Source organism: Scomber scombrus, chromosome 11 (genome assembly GCF_963691925.1).
Source record: "Scomber scombrus chromosome 11, fScoSco1.1, whole genome shotgun sequence".
In the NCBI taxonomy this organism is placed as follows: Eukaryota; Metazoa; Chordata; class Actinopteri; order Scombriformes; family Scombridae; genus Scomber; species Scomber scombrus.
This window is the reverse complement of record NC_084980.1, coordinates 7,601,810-7,616,690: the sequence shown is the minus strand read 5'-3', so window position 1 is coordinate 7,616,690 and position 14,881 is coordinate 7,601,810. Positions and strand designations below refer to the sequence as shown.

The following is a 14,881-nucleotide window of genomic DNA, read 5'->3' as shown; positions in this document are numbered from 1 at the left end:
ATTGCTTTTCATGCATGCTTGCGCAACAATTGCCTGACCTCTCATGACATGGCTTTGGTTAGAGTTCAGACACACATTTACACGAAAAGGGGAAGTTTTTGGTGAAAACTCCAAGCCAGCCACTGCTTGGATTTTGATGTGCTAGGGGTGCTTGGAGCAGGGAAAAAGGTGCAATTCAGCACTCCTAGACCTTTACTTCTAATACTATTATTAATTCTAGAAATAATTAGATATTCATAAAGTTCCGCAATAGGTCCAGCAGTACTGATTCCAAAAATGGATTTATGGAAGAAATGTTTTTAATTCTCAACAAAGTTAGACGAAAAGGCCTTCTGATGTCTGGAATGGACTTTGACACTTAACTACTCAAAAAGTACACAGTAAAAGCAGTTGAAAGTATTTGAGCAAGTAGTCTGAGAAGTAGAGGCCAGAAGTAGAAGTGTCATGAATACTCTATGTAAGAAATGGTTATTATCTCAAATCAAAGTTAGACAGAAAGGGTGATTTTTTTGTCACTACTTGACCGCAGTAACGCTTTCCCTAGATCATAATCATCATTATTATTATCATCACCACCGTCATAAACTATATGGATTTTTTTTTTTTTAGAACTATGGCGCCATCGTGTGTAAGTTCAAAAGCGTTGAAGTTAAACCAAAGACTAAACTGTCCAAACAACTGATCAAACCACAACAGGCTGAGGCGCATGTGTTGTTCAATCATTTAAAGGATTATTTTATACTCAAAATGTCATCGGTAGTTGATTAAGTTATTAAAACCGTTTGGTGTTTAATCATTTAACAACTGGCGAATGTGCGCCAGTTAAGTCAAGCGAATGAGGAAAAATAGGAAGTGAATCCTGTGACTCTCGTACTCTCCGCTTCGTCTGGCGTCTCGCAGTATCTCGCGGTAATTGCATCGTAATTGTCACATTGCTCATAGCTTGAGGCACTACAACCGACTACAATACTGATACCACCGCAACCCTGCAAACCAGTAGAGAGATTAACCACAACAGCACCACAACAGTTCCTTATCGGGACTATTATTATTAGCACTTGACGAAGCAGATCCAGCGCCTACAGTGAAACAAGGTATTTACGATGCAGCTCAGCAAATTCAATAGATGTTTTTTTTTTACAATGTACTTGTACAACATACTGTGTTAAACAACATTGGGGTTAGATTAAGAGCTAAATTTAGTCCAAACGAGCCATCAGTTTAGACTTTTACTGACTTTTCCTCGTTGTGAAAGGCAGTTACTGTTAATGTTATTGTTAAAACGAAAATATGTGTTGTTGTATTTTCCTCTTACAGTATTTAAAAATAGTAGCTGGGACGTTTTTATAAGTCCTTACTAATACTTACTTATATAAGAAGAACTCACCCTTACCCTATATTCGCTAATGATTAACCACATATGAATCACTGATCAGTGATATCATGCTTATGACTGATATCAGTATATGTGTCAATTGCACAGATATGATGTTGAATAATACTTACTAAGCAATGGAGTTGTGCAATAGTAGTTGGGAGGGGGGGGGGCGTTTCCTTTTTGCAATACTCTTATAACTATCTTGACCCCTGCACAGGCTTAGCTTTGTTTCATAAATGCTGTGTTGTCCCCCAACTCCAGAGGAAAATGTCCCTGTCTGGCTGGGTTTGTGTGGTAACAGGTGCCTCCAGAGGCATTGGCAGGGGAATAGCCCTCCAGCTGTCTGAGGCAGGAGCCACCGTCTACATCACTGGACGCCAGGAGAAGACTCTGAAAGAAACTGCTGCACAGGTGAAATTATGAGCTTGTGTTTTCTATAGCTGCTAAATTTACTATTGGGTAGAAAGAAAACAGCTATTTTCTCAAACCTATCTCTTGCTGTTAAAAGTGCCATCAATTTTTGATTATCATTCAGTTAAGCTCGCAGAACTATTAATTGTTCCCTTTGGTCCTTGTTTGTTGGATAGAAAAGGTTGCTTTGTAGATTAGTATTGTTTAAGTCAAGATTTGCTGACGTGGTTCACGTGTGTTTACTCAACACAGGTCAAGGAGAGGGGTGGAAGCTGTGTGCCAGTTATTTGTGATTCTGCAAAAGATGAAGACATTAAAGAACTGTTTGAACAAATCAAACGTGAGCAGAATGGCAGGCTGGATATCCTGGTTAACAATGCCTACGCTGGTGTTCAGGTTGGTACCACTACCACACTCACAGTAGAAAAAGCTGTTTGAATGAAAGAGGACCAACTATACACAGCCCACTATGTGATTTACCTAAACTAAAAACATGATGTGTCACCCCAGGCTATCTTCGAGAGTATGGGCAAGAAGTTCTGGGAAACAGATCCATCTATGTGGGATACCATAAACAACACAGGCCTCAGGTATGCCTTTTTGCTCAGTCATGTCTGATGAGTTGACTTAGTCATAGCTTACAAACTGCTTAGTCATTGTCTCATATCTAATTATATGTTTCCAGCTGCTTTTGTCTGTTTGTTTTTTTTGTTTTGAGTTCAGTGGAAATTTACTCTTAGGTGTAGCTCTTTCAGAATTAAATAGGTCCAATTTGTATACCTAACGTTTCTCTATAAATAAATAAAAAGTATGTACTTCAGATACATCATAATTTGACTTCTTTCCATTTTTTATTTTTCTGGCAGGGGCCACTATTATTTCTCAGTTTATGCATCCCGGTTGATGGTGGCTCAAGGCCGGGGTTTGATAGTCACTATTTCGTCGATGGGAGGGCTGCGCTATCTCTTCAATGTGCCATACGGCGTTGGTAAAGCTGCAGTAAGCTCTCCTCTCATAAAGTCATAGATTTATACAATCAAGACCTATGTCCCAATTAACACAAACACACATATCATATAATTAGGTCTAAACTCTACAGGCACACCTTGTTCGTGCAATAACAATCTGTGTTTTTTTTGTATTGTGGTTTGTTTCCAGTGTGATAGGCTGGCCGCAGACATGGCTGTGGAACTGAAAAGTAGGGGAGTGGCTTCTGTCAGCCTGTGGCCGGGAGCAGTGCAGACAGAGTTGGTATCTCAGTTTGTACTGGAGGATACACCACAGAGTGTAAATTCTAAGGTAGATTTTTCTCTGACAAATGACAACTGCTCTGACAAATATATTTCCATGGAAACTACTTCAGCTGGTTTGAAATTGAAATTGAAATGATCTTTTCCTCAGTTTAGAGATGTATTTGCCAATGGAGAAACCACAGAACTGAGCGGGAAGTGCATAGTCAACCTTGCAAAAGGTAGGATATAGATGTTATAACGTATAACGTGTAATATCGCATCTGATATTTTCTTGGCCAAGCTCACTAGGTGCACTTGTATATGGGGTGGGACCGGAAAGAATTAATTATCATACGTTATAGGGAGGAGGTTGTGACCAATGTGGCCAATCACTTCCTCAGAAGAAACTTATTGTTGTCTGGGATGTGTAGGGTTTCAAATATGAATACAGCAGCTCAAATATACTTTAAAGAGCAAATGCTCGGTCCAGGGAGAAAGACACACAGCCCACCCCTCCCCCCCTCTGTTAATTAATCTAATTTATGCACACTTGTTATATTTCATTGTCTCTACTGCGTTTTGCTGTCTTTTATGGTTTCCCTCCTCTCCTCTTTGTGTCCTACAATGCATTACCTGTGGTCAGAGGTGGCAAAAGTACTCACATTCTGTACTTAAGTAGAAGTACAGATATTTGTGTAAAAAAAGACTGGTAAAAGTGGAAATACTGATTTGACTCCTTTACTCAAGTAAAAGTAAGAAAGTACAGGCTCTGAAATGTACTTAAGTACAAAAGTATAAAGTAAAACTGAATTTTTACTGTCAGTGATACACAATACTGCTTTTGATAACTCGGCAAAACTAAAAAAGTTCTCAGCACACAAAATAGGATAATTTTCCTATTTTGTTAACAACCTTCACAGGAAAAAAATCACTGGACAGTCTAGTTTGCTGCAAGCCAAATTTCAGACAGAATATATATAAATATTAGGGCTGTCAGAATTAACGTGTTAATCGCGATGCAGAGTACATATACTTTGTTACTTCCCACCTCTGCCTGTGGTTGGCCAGGGTATGTATCACTGAGAAATCAGAAAGAGATCAGAAGAGAGGGACATTGAGCAGACACAAAACAGTCCGTTACAGTGACACAGAGGGGCTGCACCCATAGTTATACAGCTGTAACCAGGTGCTTTTTGACTTTAAAAACATACAAATGTTTGTAAATAGACCATGAAAATGAAAATATTAGGAAAGGGGCATGATATGACACCTTTAAAGGGGACCTACTATTTTCAGACATATATAATGTCATAGTGTCAGATGTTGATTTTAAAAGTTGCTGACGTGTCAAACAATACGTAAACCTATGTAGAAGTAATCACTGTGAGCAAAAAGCATCAGCATGAGTCTACTCTGAATGCTCAGTTCTCCAGCCTGAGCTGACGTTGGCTTATGACTGATTTCTTTATGTGGACATCTGCTCCATGCACACTGCGCTAGTTCACTGTTCTGTTCTGTTAACATTATGGTATTTTTCCATTGTTTTGGGGGTAATGACACCAAATATGACTCCATTCCACAGCACAGCCAACTAGTTTTTTTCTTTTGGAGGTCATCTGCAGCTCCTAATCAAACATCCTCATCACTGTGGCTGTTTTTTTGTTATTTTTTTACTATTCCTTCCTGTATTATTTCTAACTAATCCGCTGTACAAATAGCTCCAAGATGTTTTTTTCAACCGTTTTTTAGTGCTGCTAACAAAGCTCTGCTAATTCAGTGAGGAACAAGTTTCACTTCCTTTAAATTCCTCACAATAAAAGCCTTCTCTTATTTTGTCATTTAAAAGCTTTCTGTTAATTAATCTAATTTATGCACACTTGTTATATTTCATTGTCTCTACTGCGTTTTGCTGTCTTTTATGGTTTAATTAATCTAATTTATGCACACTTGTTATATTTCATTGTCTCTACTGCGTTTTGCTGTCTTTTATGGTTTCCCTCCTCTCCTCTTTGTGTCCTACAATGCATTACCTGTGGTCAGAGGTGGCAAAAGTACTCACATTCTGTACTTAAGTAGAAGTACAGATATTTGTGTAAAAAAAGACTGGTAAAAGTGGAAATACTGATTTGACTCCTTTACTCAAGTAAAAGTAAGAAAGTACAGGCTCTGAAATGTACTTAAGTACAAAAGTATAAAGTAAAACTGAATTTTTACTGTCAGTGATACACAATACTGCTTTTGATAACTCGGCAAAACTAAAAAAGTTCTCAGCACACAAAATAGGATAATTTTCCTATTTTGTTAACAACCTTCACAGGAAAAAAATCACTGGACAGTCTAGTTTGCTGCAAGCCAAATTTCAGACAGAATATATATAAATATTAGGGCTGTCAGAATTAACGTGTTAATCGCGATGCAGAGTACATATACTTTGTTACTTCCCACCTCTGCCTGTGGTTGGCCAGGGTATGTATCACTGAGAAATCAGAAAGAGATCAGAAGAGAGGGACATTGAGCAGACACAAAACAGTCCGTTACAGTGACACAGAGGGGCTGCACCCATAGTTATACAGCTGTAACCAGGTGCTTTTTGACTTTAAAAACATACAAATGTTTGTAAATAGACCATGAAAATGAAAATATTAGGAAAGGGGCATGATATGACACCTTTAAAGGGGACCTACTATTTTCAGACATATATAATGTCATAGTGTCAGATGTTGATTTTAAAAGTTGCTGACGTGTCAAACAATACGTAAACCTATGTAGAAGTAATCACTGTGAGCAAAAAGCATCAGCATGAGTCTACTCTGAATGCTCAGTTCTCCAGCCTGAGCTGACGTTGGCTTATGACTGATTTCTTTATGTGGACATCTGCTCCATGCACACTGCGCTAGTTCACTGTTCTGTTCTGTTAACATTATGGTATTTTTCCATTGTTTTGGGGGTAATGACACCAAATATGACTCCATTCCACAGCACAGCCAACTAGTTTTTTTCTTTTGGAGGTCATCTGCAGCTCCTAATCAAACATCCTCATCACTGTGGCTGTTTTTTTGTTATTTTTTTACTATTCCTTCCTGTATTATTTCTAACTAATCCGCTGTACAAATAGCTCCAAGATGTTTTTTTCAACCGTTTTTTAGTGCTGCTAACAAAGCTCTGCTAATTCAGTGAGGAACAAGTTTCACTTCCTTTAAATTCCTCACAATAAAAGCCTTCTCTTATTTTGTCATTTAAAAGCTTTCAATTTAAAGCAGTAAAACAGGAAATGTTGGGTTTGCGTCTGCAGTAACTTTTCACAACTCTGATGCGAGACAAGAGCGCACATTGACTGTAAAGAGACACAGCGAGTACTGAGGGGCCATTATCAGATAAATAAGGAGTTTTTTCATTATCAGATAAAGGAGGAGTTTTTGAACTGTGAATCATGCAAAGCTACTCTAATGGAATCCAATTAATTAATAATTAATTAAATTAGCATTATAGGTCCTCTTTAACGTTTTTACATGCAAAAATACCTGCTGACATTTTGGGAGGTTAGTTTAATCTCCACATTGGGACAAATACATGTGACTCTGGTAATGACCCACAATTTGGGATATTTGATGTGTACATAAGCCCAGAGGTTTCTGTGTATATTGCAACAGTCTGGTCAGTCTGGTGCCGGTTAAACACATCCATACAACATCATTCCAATTAGACACTGCAGATGAAAAAAGAAACTGTATGTTACATACTGCATTCAGATGGCTTGAGATTTGCCAGATTAAAGGGAAGGTTGTCAGTATTTTATGCTAGCTGGTAATAATAACCCATCAATCTTTATTCAGTCTGTCATGCATTATTGCCATATCAAGAGATAAAAGTCTAGAGATGAGCAAAACACAAAAAAGTGGTTTATGTGATTTCAGAGAGGTTTATAATATGGGTGTGCCTTCCTTAAAAAAAAAAAATTATGGAACTTAAGTGTGTGGAGCTTTCGACCTGCTCTGAGCAGGTGGATGGTGCAGGAAAATAAAAGTTGCTAAACTGGCATGAAAGTGGGCCCCCTGGATTCGACACTGAATTTCAGCCAGAAAGGTTTTATACAGAGAGTAACTCTGCACATATTTGATCTGCGTATACTGTTTGCTGTAAAATATTTTCAGAAACTATTTTTTATTTCTGATTATTCTACAGACTTTGTTTGTTTGCCAAGTAAGCATATTTTGGTTTGGTTTCTCTCTCTGTCTGAAAGATAAAAGTCTGATGTCGCTGACCGGGAAAACTATATTGACATGTGACCTGTCAAGGCGCTACGGGATACAAGATGTTGATGGTAAATTTTTGTTTGCCCTCTTTACATTTTAAGATTACAGATTTGGTCTTACCATTATGTGCTATCACCTCATTCTAATATTATGTCCATTTGTTTATTTCCAGGGCGAAGTGTAGTTGACTACACCTCCCTAAAATTCCTGTTGACCCAGGTCCCATATCTGTCCTGGCTCTCAGTTGTTGTCCCTTCATTTCTACGACTGCCACGCTTTGTGCTCACCTTGGCAAATAACCGCTTCTAAACATGCTTTCTTGTATCAGTACTGACATGACAGTATCATACTTTGTTTCAGCTGATGCATGCGGTCCAAACTTTAAATCCTACATCATGTAAGCACACACACATATATTTGTGTATGACATATATTTTTAAATGAAGGAAGGTTGTTTAACCAACTCTACATATTGACTCCTACGTGAGTAATTAATGAATGTGATTCAATGAAGTTTGAGATAAACTAGAGACTATTTTGTGTATTTTAACATTTCATTTACCATCACTTGTGGGTGAAGTCACGCAGTGATGGGCATGATTAATATCACTACATGTTTAATTGTTTTCAAGCAGTATACAAATCACAATTTTAAACAGCAAACTATGACACATTATAGAAACACATGAATGTTATATTTTTGCATTTATTTGTAATATTCCTATTAAATGTATATACACAGCACTAAAACCTGTAGTGTATTTGAACTGTCCAGTATCAACTTGATAAATCAAGAAATAGACTCACTGCTGTGAATACTTCTGATTCCTTTTTTGCTAATTAACAAAATGATAGCATATCGGTAAAATTTAAATAAAACATGTATTTTCAACAGAGGGTGGAATTTTGTGAAGATTAGTTGACATCTACAACTTGTCAATGTTATTATACTATTTGGGATTAAAATGAAACACAGTCATTGCTACCTTTGACCCGTGTATATTTTCAGTGACAGAGCAGCATGTCTGACACTGACGGCAGCATATTGCGCAAGACACACAGTACCACTGGAGCACTTAAGTGATACTATACTTCTATTTTGTTTACAATACAAAGAAAAACCTCAAGTTGACAATCTACATATTAAACAAGTAGGCTAAACTGTACGTAATACAGTACATCTACACTTACCTGGGTCTGAATTTTTGGCAATATGTTGGGTATTGACCCCAGCACAATTAAATTGCTTTTAGTTTTTAGGATTTTTCATATTTCATTTTTTCTGTTGATGTTCAATCAACTTTTAATTGTATTCTTTACATTTTATCTCACAGCAGAAAGTCTAATGCTGATTCAAAGCCTTCTCCATACTGTTAACAATAAATTCTTGTGAGGAAATATACTCATTTGTTTATTGGCTAAAACGTTAAGTAAACTTAGTCTAAAAATCTGCCAAGAAAATAACACCAAGTGATATTGTTTTAAAATGTAATGCCAAAAGGAGGCCAGGAGAAATATTTCAGTGCCTTCAGTGGTTTATTTATAATTAGCTCTTGACTGAAAAGTTTGGTCCACTAAGTTAATGTGGGAAGGCCCTAAATGATAATTAGTAATTTAACTTTGGTTGTTTATTTTGTATGAGTTAGGGAGGTAGGTGTTGAGTATACTGTTGAAATTGAGGTTTTTTTTCTTTATGATTTTATCCTTTGGAACACACGTACGTACGTACATACATACATACATCCATACATACACATATATGTATATGTGTGTGTGTGTGTGTGTGTGTGTATATATATATATATATTTATTTATTTTTTTTCTTACAGGGTGTCCACAAAGTCTCTTTACAATTTTAAAAAAATGCATTACAAAAGCAATTGATGAGATATGTTAATCAGATTTGTTCTATGTACTGTAAGTGTTTATCAAAGTTTTTTTATCACATTGCATTTGTGTATCGTGTATCGAACAAAGATGAGGGACATCAACGACCTGAAGCAAAAGATCACTGATGCCATTGCCACCATTGATGAGGCTATGCTACAGCGAACATGGCAAGATATCGAGTACCGTCTTGATGTGCTTCGTGCAACTAATGGTGCCCATATAGAGGTGTATTAAATGATTACATTTACACAGATTTGTCTATTCATTTTCTTTTGTAATAAATGTGTTAAATTGTAAAGAGACTTTATGGACACCCTGTATACACACACACACACACAAAGTTATGAGTATAATGTAGCCTATAATCAGTCCATAAGAAATGTATTAAAAACACAATTAGTTTGAAATGCCTTCTTTTTCTTAAGGCCTCGTATCATAGTGCCTTAGTGATGCAGTTCTTGATTTTTTTTTTTAAAAGTCAAAAATTTGATTTGGACATTTTTGTGGATGAGAAATTTTCCCCACAATAAAATTATCCGTACAACGGGCAATTTACCTTCAAAAACATAAAAAAAGGCATTTATCCTGAAATTGGATTGTTTGATTTGGAGGTGGGGTTGGTGAGGTGGGTGGTTGACGTGAAAATGTTTAGCCTACTGCCTCAGATTTATTATACAGGCGCCTCCTCCCTCCAATCCATAGCCTGCTCTCCCGGACGGGCACACCCACCATCCCCCGCCGTCACGGTGGGAGAGTCAGTCGGGCCTTCTGGGCTTCCTGGTCCTCAGCTCCGCCTCGCCTCGATCTGGCCGGACAGGGGAAACACTTCTCAGTTAAAGAACAAAAGCAACAACGGACAGACGGAGGAGGACGAAGTGACGGCCACTCAAATTCGGAGCCGAACCTCTCGGATTTGGAGATTTGAGCCCTCCACACCAGGAATCAGCCGACGACTGAAACTCCCACGAAAGGCGACAAACTTGGTCGCGTCGCATCTTTGTATCCCGACCGTAATCCGTCGAGTTGTTTGATAAATAAGACAAGGGTCAAGCAGACAGACGGACGGTATTGTTTCCCCTGGTCTTCTTCCAAACTTCGACCATTAAAACCGGAGTAGCAGAAGGCAAACTGAGGATTTCTTTTGTTTCCTTTTCGCTGGCACGGACCTCTGGAGTAAAGGGTTATTTTGGCATTTTCGGTAAGTTTATTTTTATGTTTCACTGAAGCGTGTCTGATGGCGAAGTGCGCCTGTGCAGTGTGAAGCGTTTTAGTTAGTACGCCATAAAGAGGGGGAGACGGGACTACTATAGTCACTGGCACAGGGAGCAACTTTTTAGCTTTGGTTACTCTAAATCAAAAAAACGATATATAAACTGTTAGAATGTATTTCAGTGAAACATCAAACAAACCGGGAAGGCTAACACATGATCTCATCGTCGCTCGTCTGAGCATGTCACCAATGACTAATACAGTTGATTTCATAATTGCTCGGTAATGTTTTTGGTACACTTGAACATTTTCTTGCGTGGCTCAAGCGACCTAAATCGTCGGCCATGGCGCAATCTCCAAACAAAATGCGCAACATTTCCTCTGGTGTCCCAAATAGAAACCAGCTCCTCGGAAATGAGAAGTTAATGTGTTTTTAAAGATTCGGTCCTATCAGTAATTGTTACAGACACCTGATTCATATATTCAGACAGCGAGTACAATAGAACAAAAAATACTTCAACACCTTTTAAATATGCAGTTTTTAAACACTAATATTTCTTATTCTTAGTCTTCTTACAGACACATTGACATTTCAGTAGTGATGTTTTCAAGTGATAGAAACATCTGGCTTATCAAATGAAATACGTTTCATTCCCTTAGCCTGTCAAACCATTTTTCATTAGAAATATGGTATGTTTAGTACTGGAAAGTATATAGTGAGCCAGGACTTGAGTATGACTAATGCAACTAACTCATTTTGTCCTTCAACAGGTTTCTGTTGGACTGTCTGCCTTTGTGAAGAGGCTACACTTATCTTTTTGGACTGAGAACTTGGAAGTGGAACAAAGCCTGACTGGGAAGGGGTGAGAAAGTAGATTGTGATGGATTTCTCATGGATCCCCATTCCCCCCGCTCCCACCCTTTGCTACCAATCCCCCCACTCACACAAAACAAAAGTCAGTCACCACACTTTGGGGGAGGGGAACCCAGTCTGGACAGAGAGTATACGACTAGTTTCATTGGGAGTTCAGAATAAGGAGTGCAAAGTAGGGGGGGGAAGGGGAAACAGCTGTTAGATAATTGACTTTGAGAATGAAAGAGAACAGAAAGTTCTTAAAACATCATAGTCTGTACTTTTGGCTGTACTCAAAGAAGACATTTTCCTACTCCCTACAGTGTTCTTATCTATGAAGTGAAAACAATTTGGCAGTTGAGACGAGCAAAACACACACACACACACAAAACAAAACTAAAGAACAAAATTAATGTTTTTGTTTCTTTCTAGGTGAGAGACCCTACTTTCATGTCCCAGATGGCAACCTACAGTGAACTTAATGGAAGAACTGGACTACTTCTGAGCATGAAGGCTTACAAAGGCAAAATAACAAAGATGGAAAGTGAAGGAAAGCATGAAGCTAAACGCTCTGTCAAGGATTTGCGCCACTCTGCCAGCCCAGCCGAAAGCAACCCAAGTGGTGTGGCTAGTTTCACAACTAACCACAACTCTGTCGTGTGCCTGCCCCTAGTGTCAGAGGGACTGAAATTGGTATGGACACAGTCTGATCAGACCCGAGAACTTGACGCCATCCCAGAGCTGGTCCAAGCTTTTAATTTATTTCCATACCCATCGTCTCGTGAAGTTAACGCCCTAGCCCGGGTATGTGCCCTGCCACTGGACAAAGTTAAGGTGTGGTTTATGGTTCAGAGAATTAAATATGGCATCAGCTGGTCCTCAGAAGAGATAGAGGAGACACGGCGGAAACTGTCTGTGCCTGAGCTTTATGATGACTCTACTGAAACAAATGAAGAAGCCAAAATTAATAGCAAGAGCAGCAGCTGTGATGAAATGATAAGTGAAGATAAGGATAATGACATAGAGGGTGCTCTTTCCAGCCTCAGCCCCCAGAAAAAGAAACCAAAGTGTGAATCACCAGATTCCTATAAACCAGCCAAACCTACTTCCAAGTGTTTCAGTTCCACCCTCCCACCTCCTCAGGATTCATACTTCTACCGCCCACCAGTGGACACACCAGCAAGTACTGCAGCTGATGTCTCCCTCGACCTTCCCGAATCATCTTCACGACAACACCGTCATGGTCGCTACAAAAAGTCTAAAGCTCAGCTTGCTGCCCTTCGCAAGAGCTTTCTGAGAGAGAACTGGCCTGCAGAGGTAGAGCTTAGACGTTTGCAGGAAGAAACTGGGTTGAGCCGCAATGACATCCGTAAATGGTTCAGCGACAGCCGTTACCAGCTTAGGGTTGGTCGAGGAAGCCTGGCAGCAGCCCAGAACTATTCTCACCTTACTGCTGTTGGGGGTAAACAAGATCAACAAATCCAACCTCTTCCCCTTGTTACTCAGAATACTCGTCAACTAAACGGTGTGAAGGGCCAGGAGGTAGGTCGTAGTAATGGGATTAGAAATTCACATTTCTTTCAGACCTTCTTGACAAACAGCCTTGAGGCATTTGGGGAAAGGATCATTGAGGCAGATGGGTATGAAGTGACAGAGGAGCTTTCTGGTGATGGGGACAGTCTTAAAGATGAGGAACAGAGCGAAGAAAAACCCTTACAATTGACCAAGACCTGCAAGACTGAGCCAGATGTTCCACAGGAATCATCCGATATATTAAAACCCTCTCCCCACTCTTCCCCCTCTGGCAGCCCACCACTCACAGCCTCACCTAATAAACAACTTTCAAACAGTATCAGCACATCAAAGAGGTCAGCCCATTCAGCCAAAGCCAGTCCCTCACAACCACCCTTGCATGTCTCAAGGGCCTCCTCATCTACATCCCCTGCCCTCACTCCTGCTGGGCGACCAAGAAAGACCAAGGAGCAGTTGGATGTGTTAAAGCAGCACTTCTTACGCTGCCAGTGGCCCAAGAGTGAAGACTACACAGAACTTGTTAAGCTTACAGGTTTACCACGTGCAGATGTTATTCAGTGGTTTGGGGACACGCGGTATGCTGTTAAAAATGGTCAACTACGCTGGGTTAAGGGTGTCCGCGACCAGTTCTTGGCAGAACTTGCTGCCCAGCAAAGTAGCAGTGGCTTAAGTAATGGAAGTGGCTCTGGCACATCTACTCGGGTCGGGGGTCGCAAACGAAAAGCTCAAACAAATGGAACAAGTACAGATACCCCAAACATCCAACCATTGGTATCATATTACCTTTCAGCAGGCTCACTACATGAAAAAGACCTTGACACTCTATGCAAGAAATCAAAAATGAGCTACCAGCAAGTTCGAGATTGGTTTGCAGCTCAGGATGTTGGGGAAACTGACCAAGAACCTCTTGTTACTGATTAAGAGACATAGACACTAAAGACTATATGAAAGTTGGTTGAGTGCTCCTCACATCCTTCGCACCAACAGGCATAGTTATGACTTGGGTTTATATTTGCTTTAACTGAAGCAGGTTTGTAATATTTAGTCTTCCCAGTACAAGCCCAAAGTGAGGTTTGTGTTTTTTTATATTTGTTGCGTTTTCTGTTCATCTTAATATATTTGGACTTGGAATTATAATTGTGCTGCCTGTGTTGCTGTAAATAGGACAGTAACTTGTACACTGGTTTGCTATATTTTTGAGCTTACTATTTTTGTTTAGATATCAATACTACAGATTTTTTAGTATGCTATTGTAGCAGTAATTTAAACTGGTTGTATTTTTGGTACCTAAGTATAGCACATGAGTAAATGCTCTGGAAACATTTCTATGTTGATGATTTTGTTGACTGATCACTGTGTGTTCTCATTCCTTTACACCCAATAATTCCTTATCATGAAAAGCACACTGGACATGTATACTTTAAATTGACATCTTGCACTTTGGTTTTAGAGCCTGCTGCCATTATGCCTATTAAATCCAATTATTTCAATATATATATTCCTCACTAAACAGTGTCCTTTTTGACCCCTTAACAACAAAACCCTATATCATGCCTTTTCAAAAACATAATCGGTATGGAATAGACTGTTGCCTCTAATCCAGTTAATTTCTTCAGCATAGTCCTGAAACACATTCCCCGATCCTCTTTTTGGCATTCTGAAATACTTGATTTACTTTGCACCTAATTTGACATTTTTCAGTTAAGGGTCCCGGTACCAAAAAGCAACAATCACATTGAAATTATACAGATATCAGAATAGCCAACATTTTTGATTTGCACCCATTGATTCAGTCAGTATTTTTATATCCTCTTTTGTCTTAATAGATAGTAGGGTGTGACTTGATGGTTTATAGTATAGACAAACTAGATAACTGATGGTGTTCCATACATTGTATAACTAAGTGGCAAAGGGTTTGACTTAACAATCCAAAGAAAAACCAGAATTTCATTTTTGTCCTAGATTATTCATTACAGCACAAACATGTCATGTTCAGGTTATCAGTACAGGCATTGTTAGTTATTCATACATTTGCTGTGTGTAGTACTCTAAAGTACACCTCAATTGACATGCAGAGGGTTAAGTGGACTCTCTATTGAGTAAAAGTTAAGTTTGGGTATAG

At 39.0% G+C, this 14,881-nt stretch overlaps 2 protein-coding genes across 2 annotated transcripts; both read left to right on the top strand.

The window, feature by feature from the left end:
* The first annotated feature begins 936 nt into the window (after positions 1-936).
* dhrs1 (dehydrogenase/reductase (SDR family) member 1) lies at positions 937-8,171 on the top strand. Its single transcript, XM_062429294.1, has 9 exons — positions 937-1,094; positions 1,640-1,789; positions 2,042-2,185; positions 2,300-2,379; positions 2,656-2,788; positions 2,948-3,088; positions 3,191-3,260; positions 7,262-7,342; positions 7,447-8,171. The coding sequence occupies exons 2-9, from the start codon at positions 1,646-1,648 to the stop codon at positions 7,581-7,583; spliced, it is 930 nt and encodes a 309-aa protein (XP_062285278.1). The 5' UTR covers positions 937-1,094; positions 1,640-1,645; the 3' UTR covers positions 7,584-8,171.
* Positions 8,172-9,918: 1,747 nt separating this feature from the next.
* On the top strand, positions 9,919-14,083 carry homeza (homeobox and leucine zipper encoding a). The gene is made up of 3 exons (XM_062429327.1): positions 9,919-10,362; positions 11,145-11,236; positions 11,659-14,083. Exon 3 carries the CDS (start codon positions 11,677-11,679, stop codon positions 13,678-13,680), a length of 2,004 nt encoding a protein of 667 aa, XP_062285311.1. The 5' UTR covers positions 9,919-10,362; positions 11,145-11,236; positions 11,659-11,676; the 3' UTR covers positions 13,681-14,083.
* Positions 14,084-14,881: the final 798 nt, after the last annotated feature.

What these genes read in the sequence shown, in the direction of transcription:
- dhrs1 (XM_062429294.1), top strand. Translation starts at nt 1,646, where the DNA reads ATGTCCCTGTCTGGCTGGGTTTGTGTGGTAACAGGTGCCTCCAGAGGC. An exon ending in TGAAAGAAACTGCTGCACAG is followed by an intron (nt 1,790 to 2,041) that starts GTGAAATTATGA and finishes TACTCAACACAG; the next exon opens with GTCAAGGAGAGGGGTGGAAG. An exon ending in CACAGAGTGTAAATTCTAAG is followed by an intron (nt 3,089 to 3,190) that starts GTAGATTTTTCT and finishes TCTTTTCCTCAG; the next exon opens with TTTAGAGATGTATTTGCCAA.
- homeza (XM_062429327.1), top strand. Translation starts at nt 11,677, where the DNA reads ATGTCCCAGATGGCAACCTACAGTGAACTTAATGGAAGAACTGGACTA.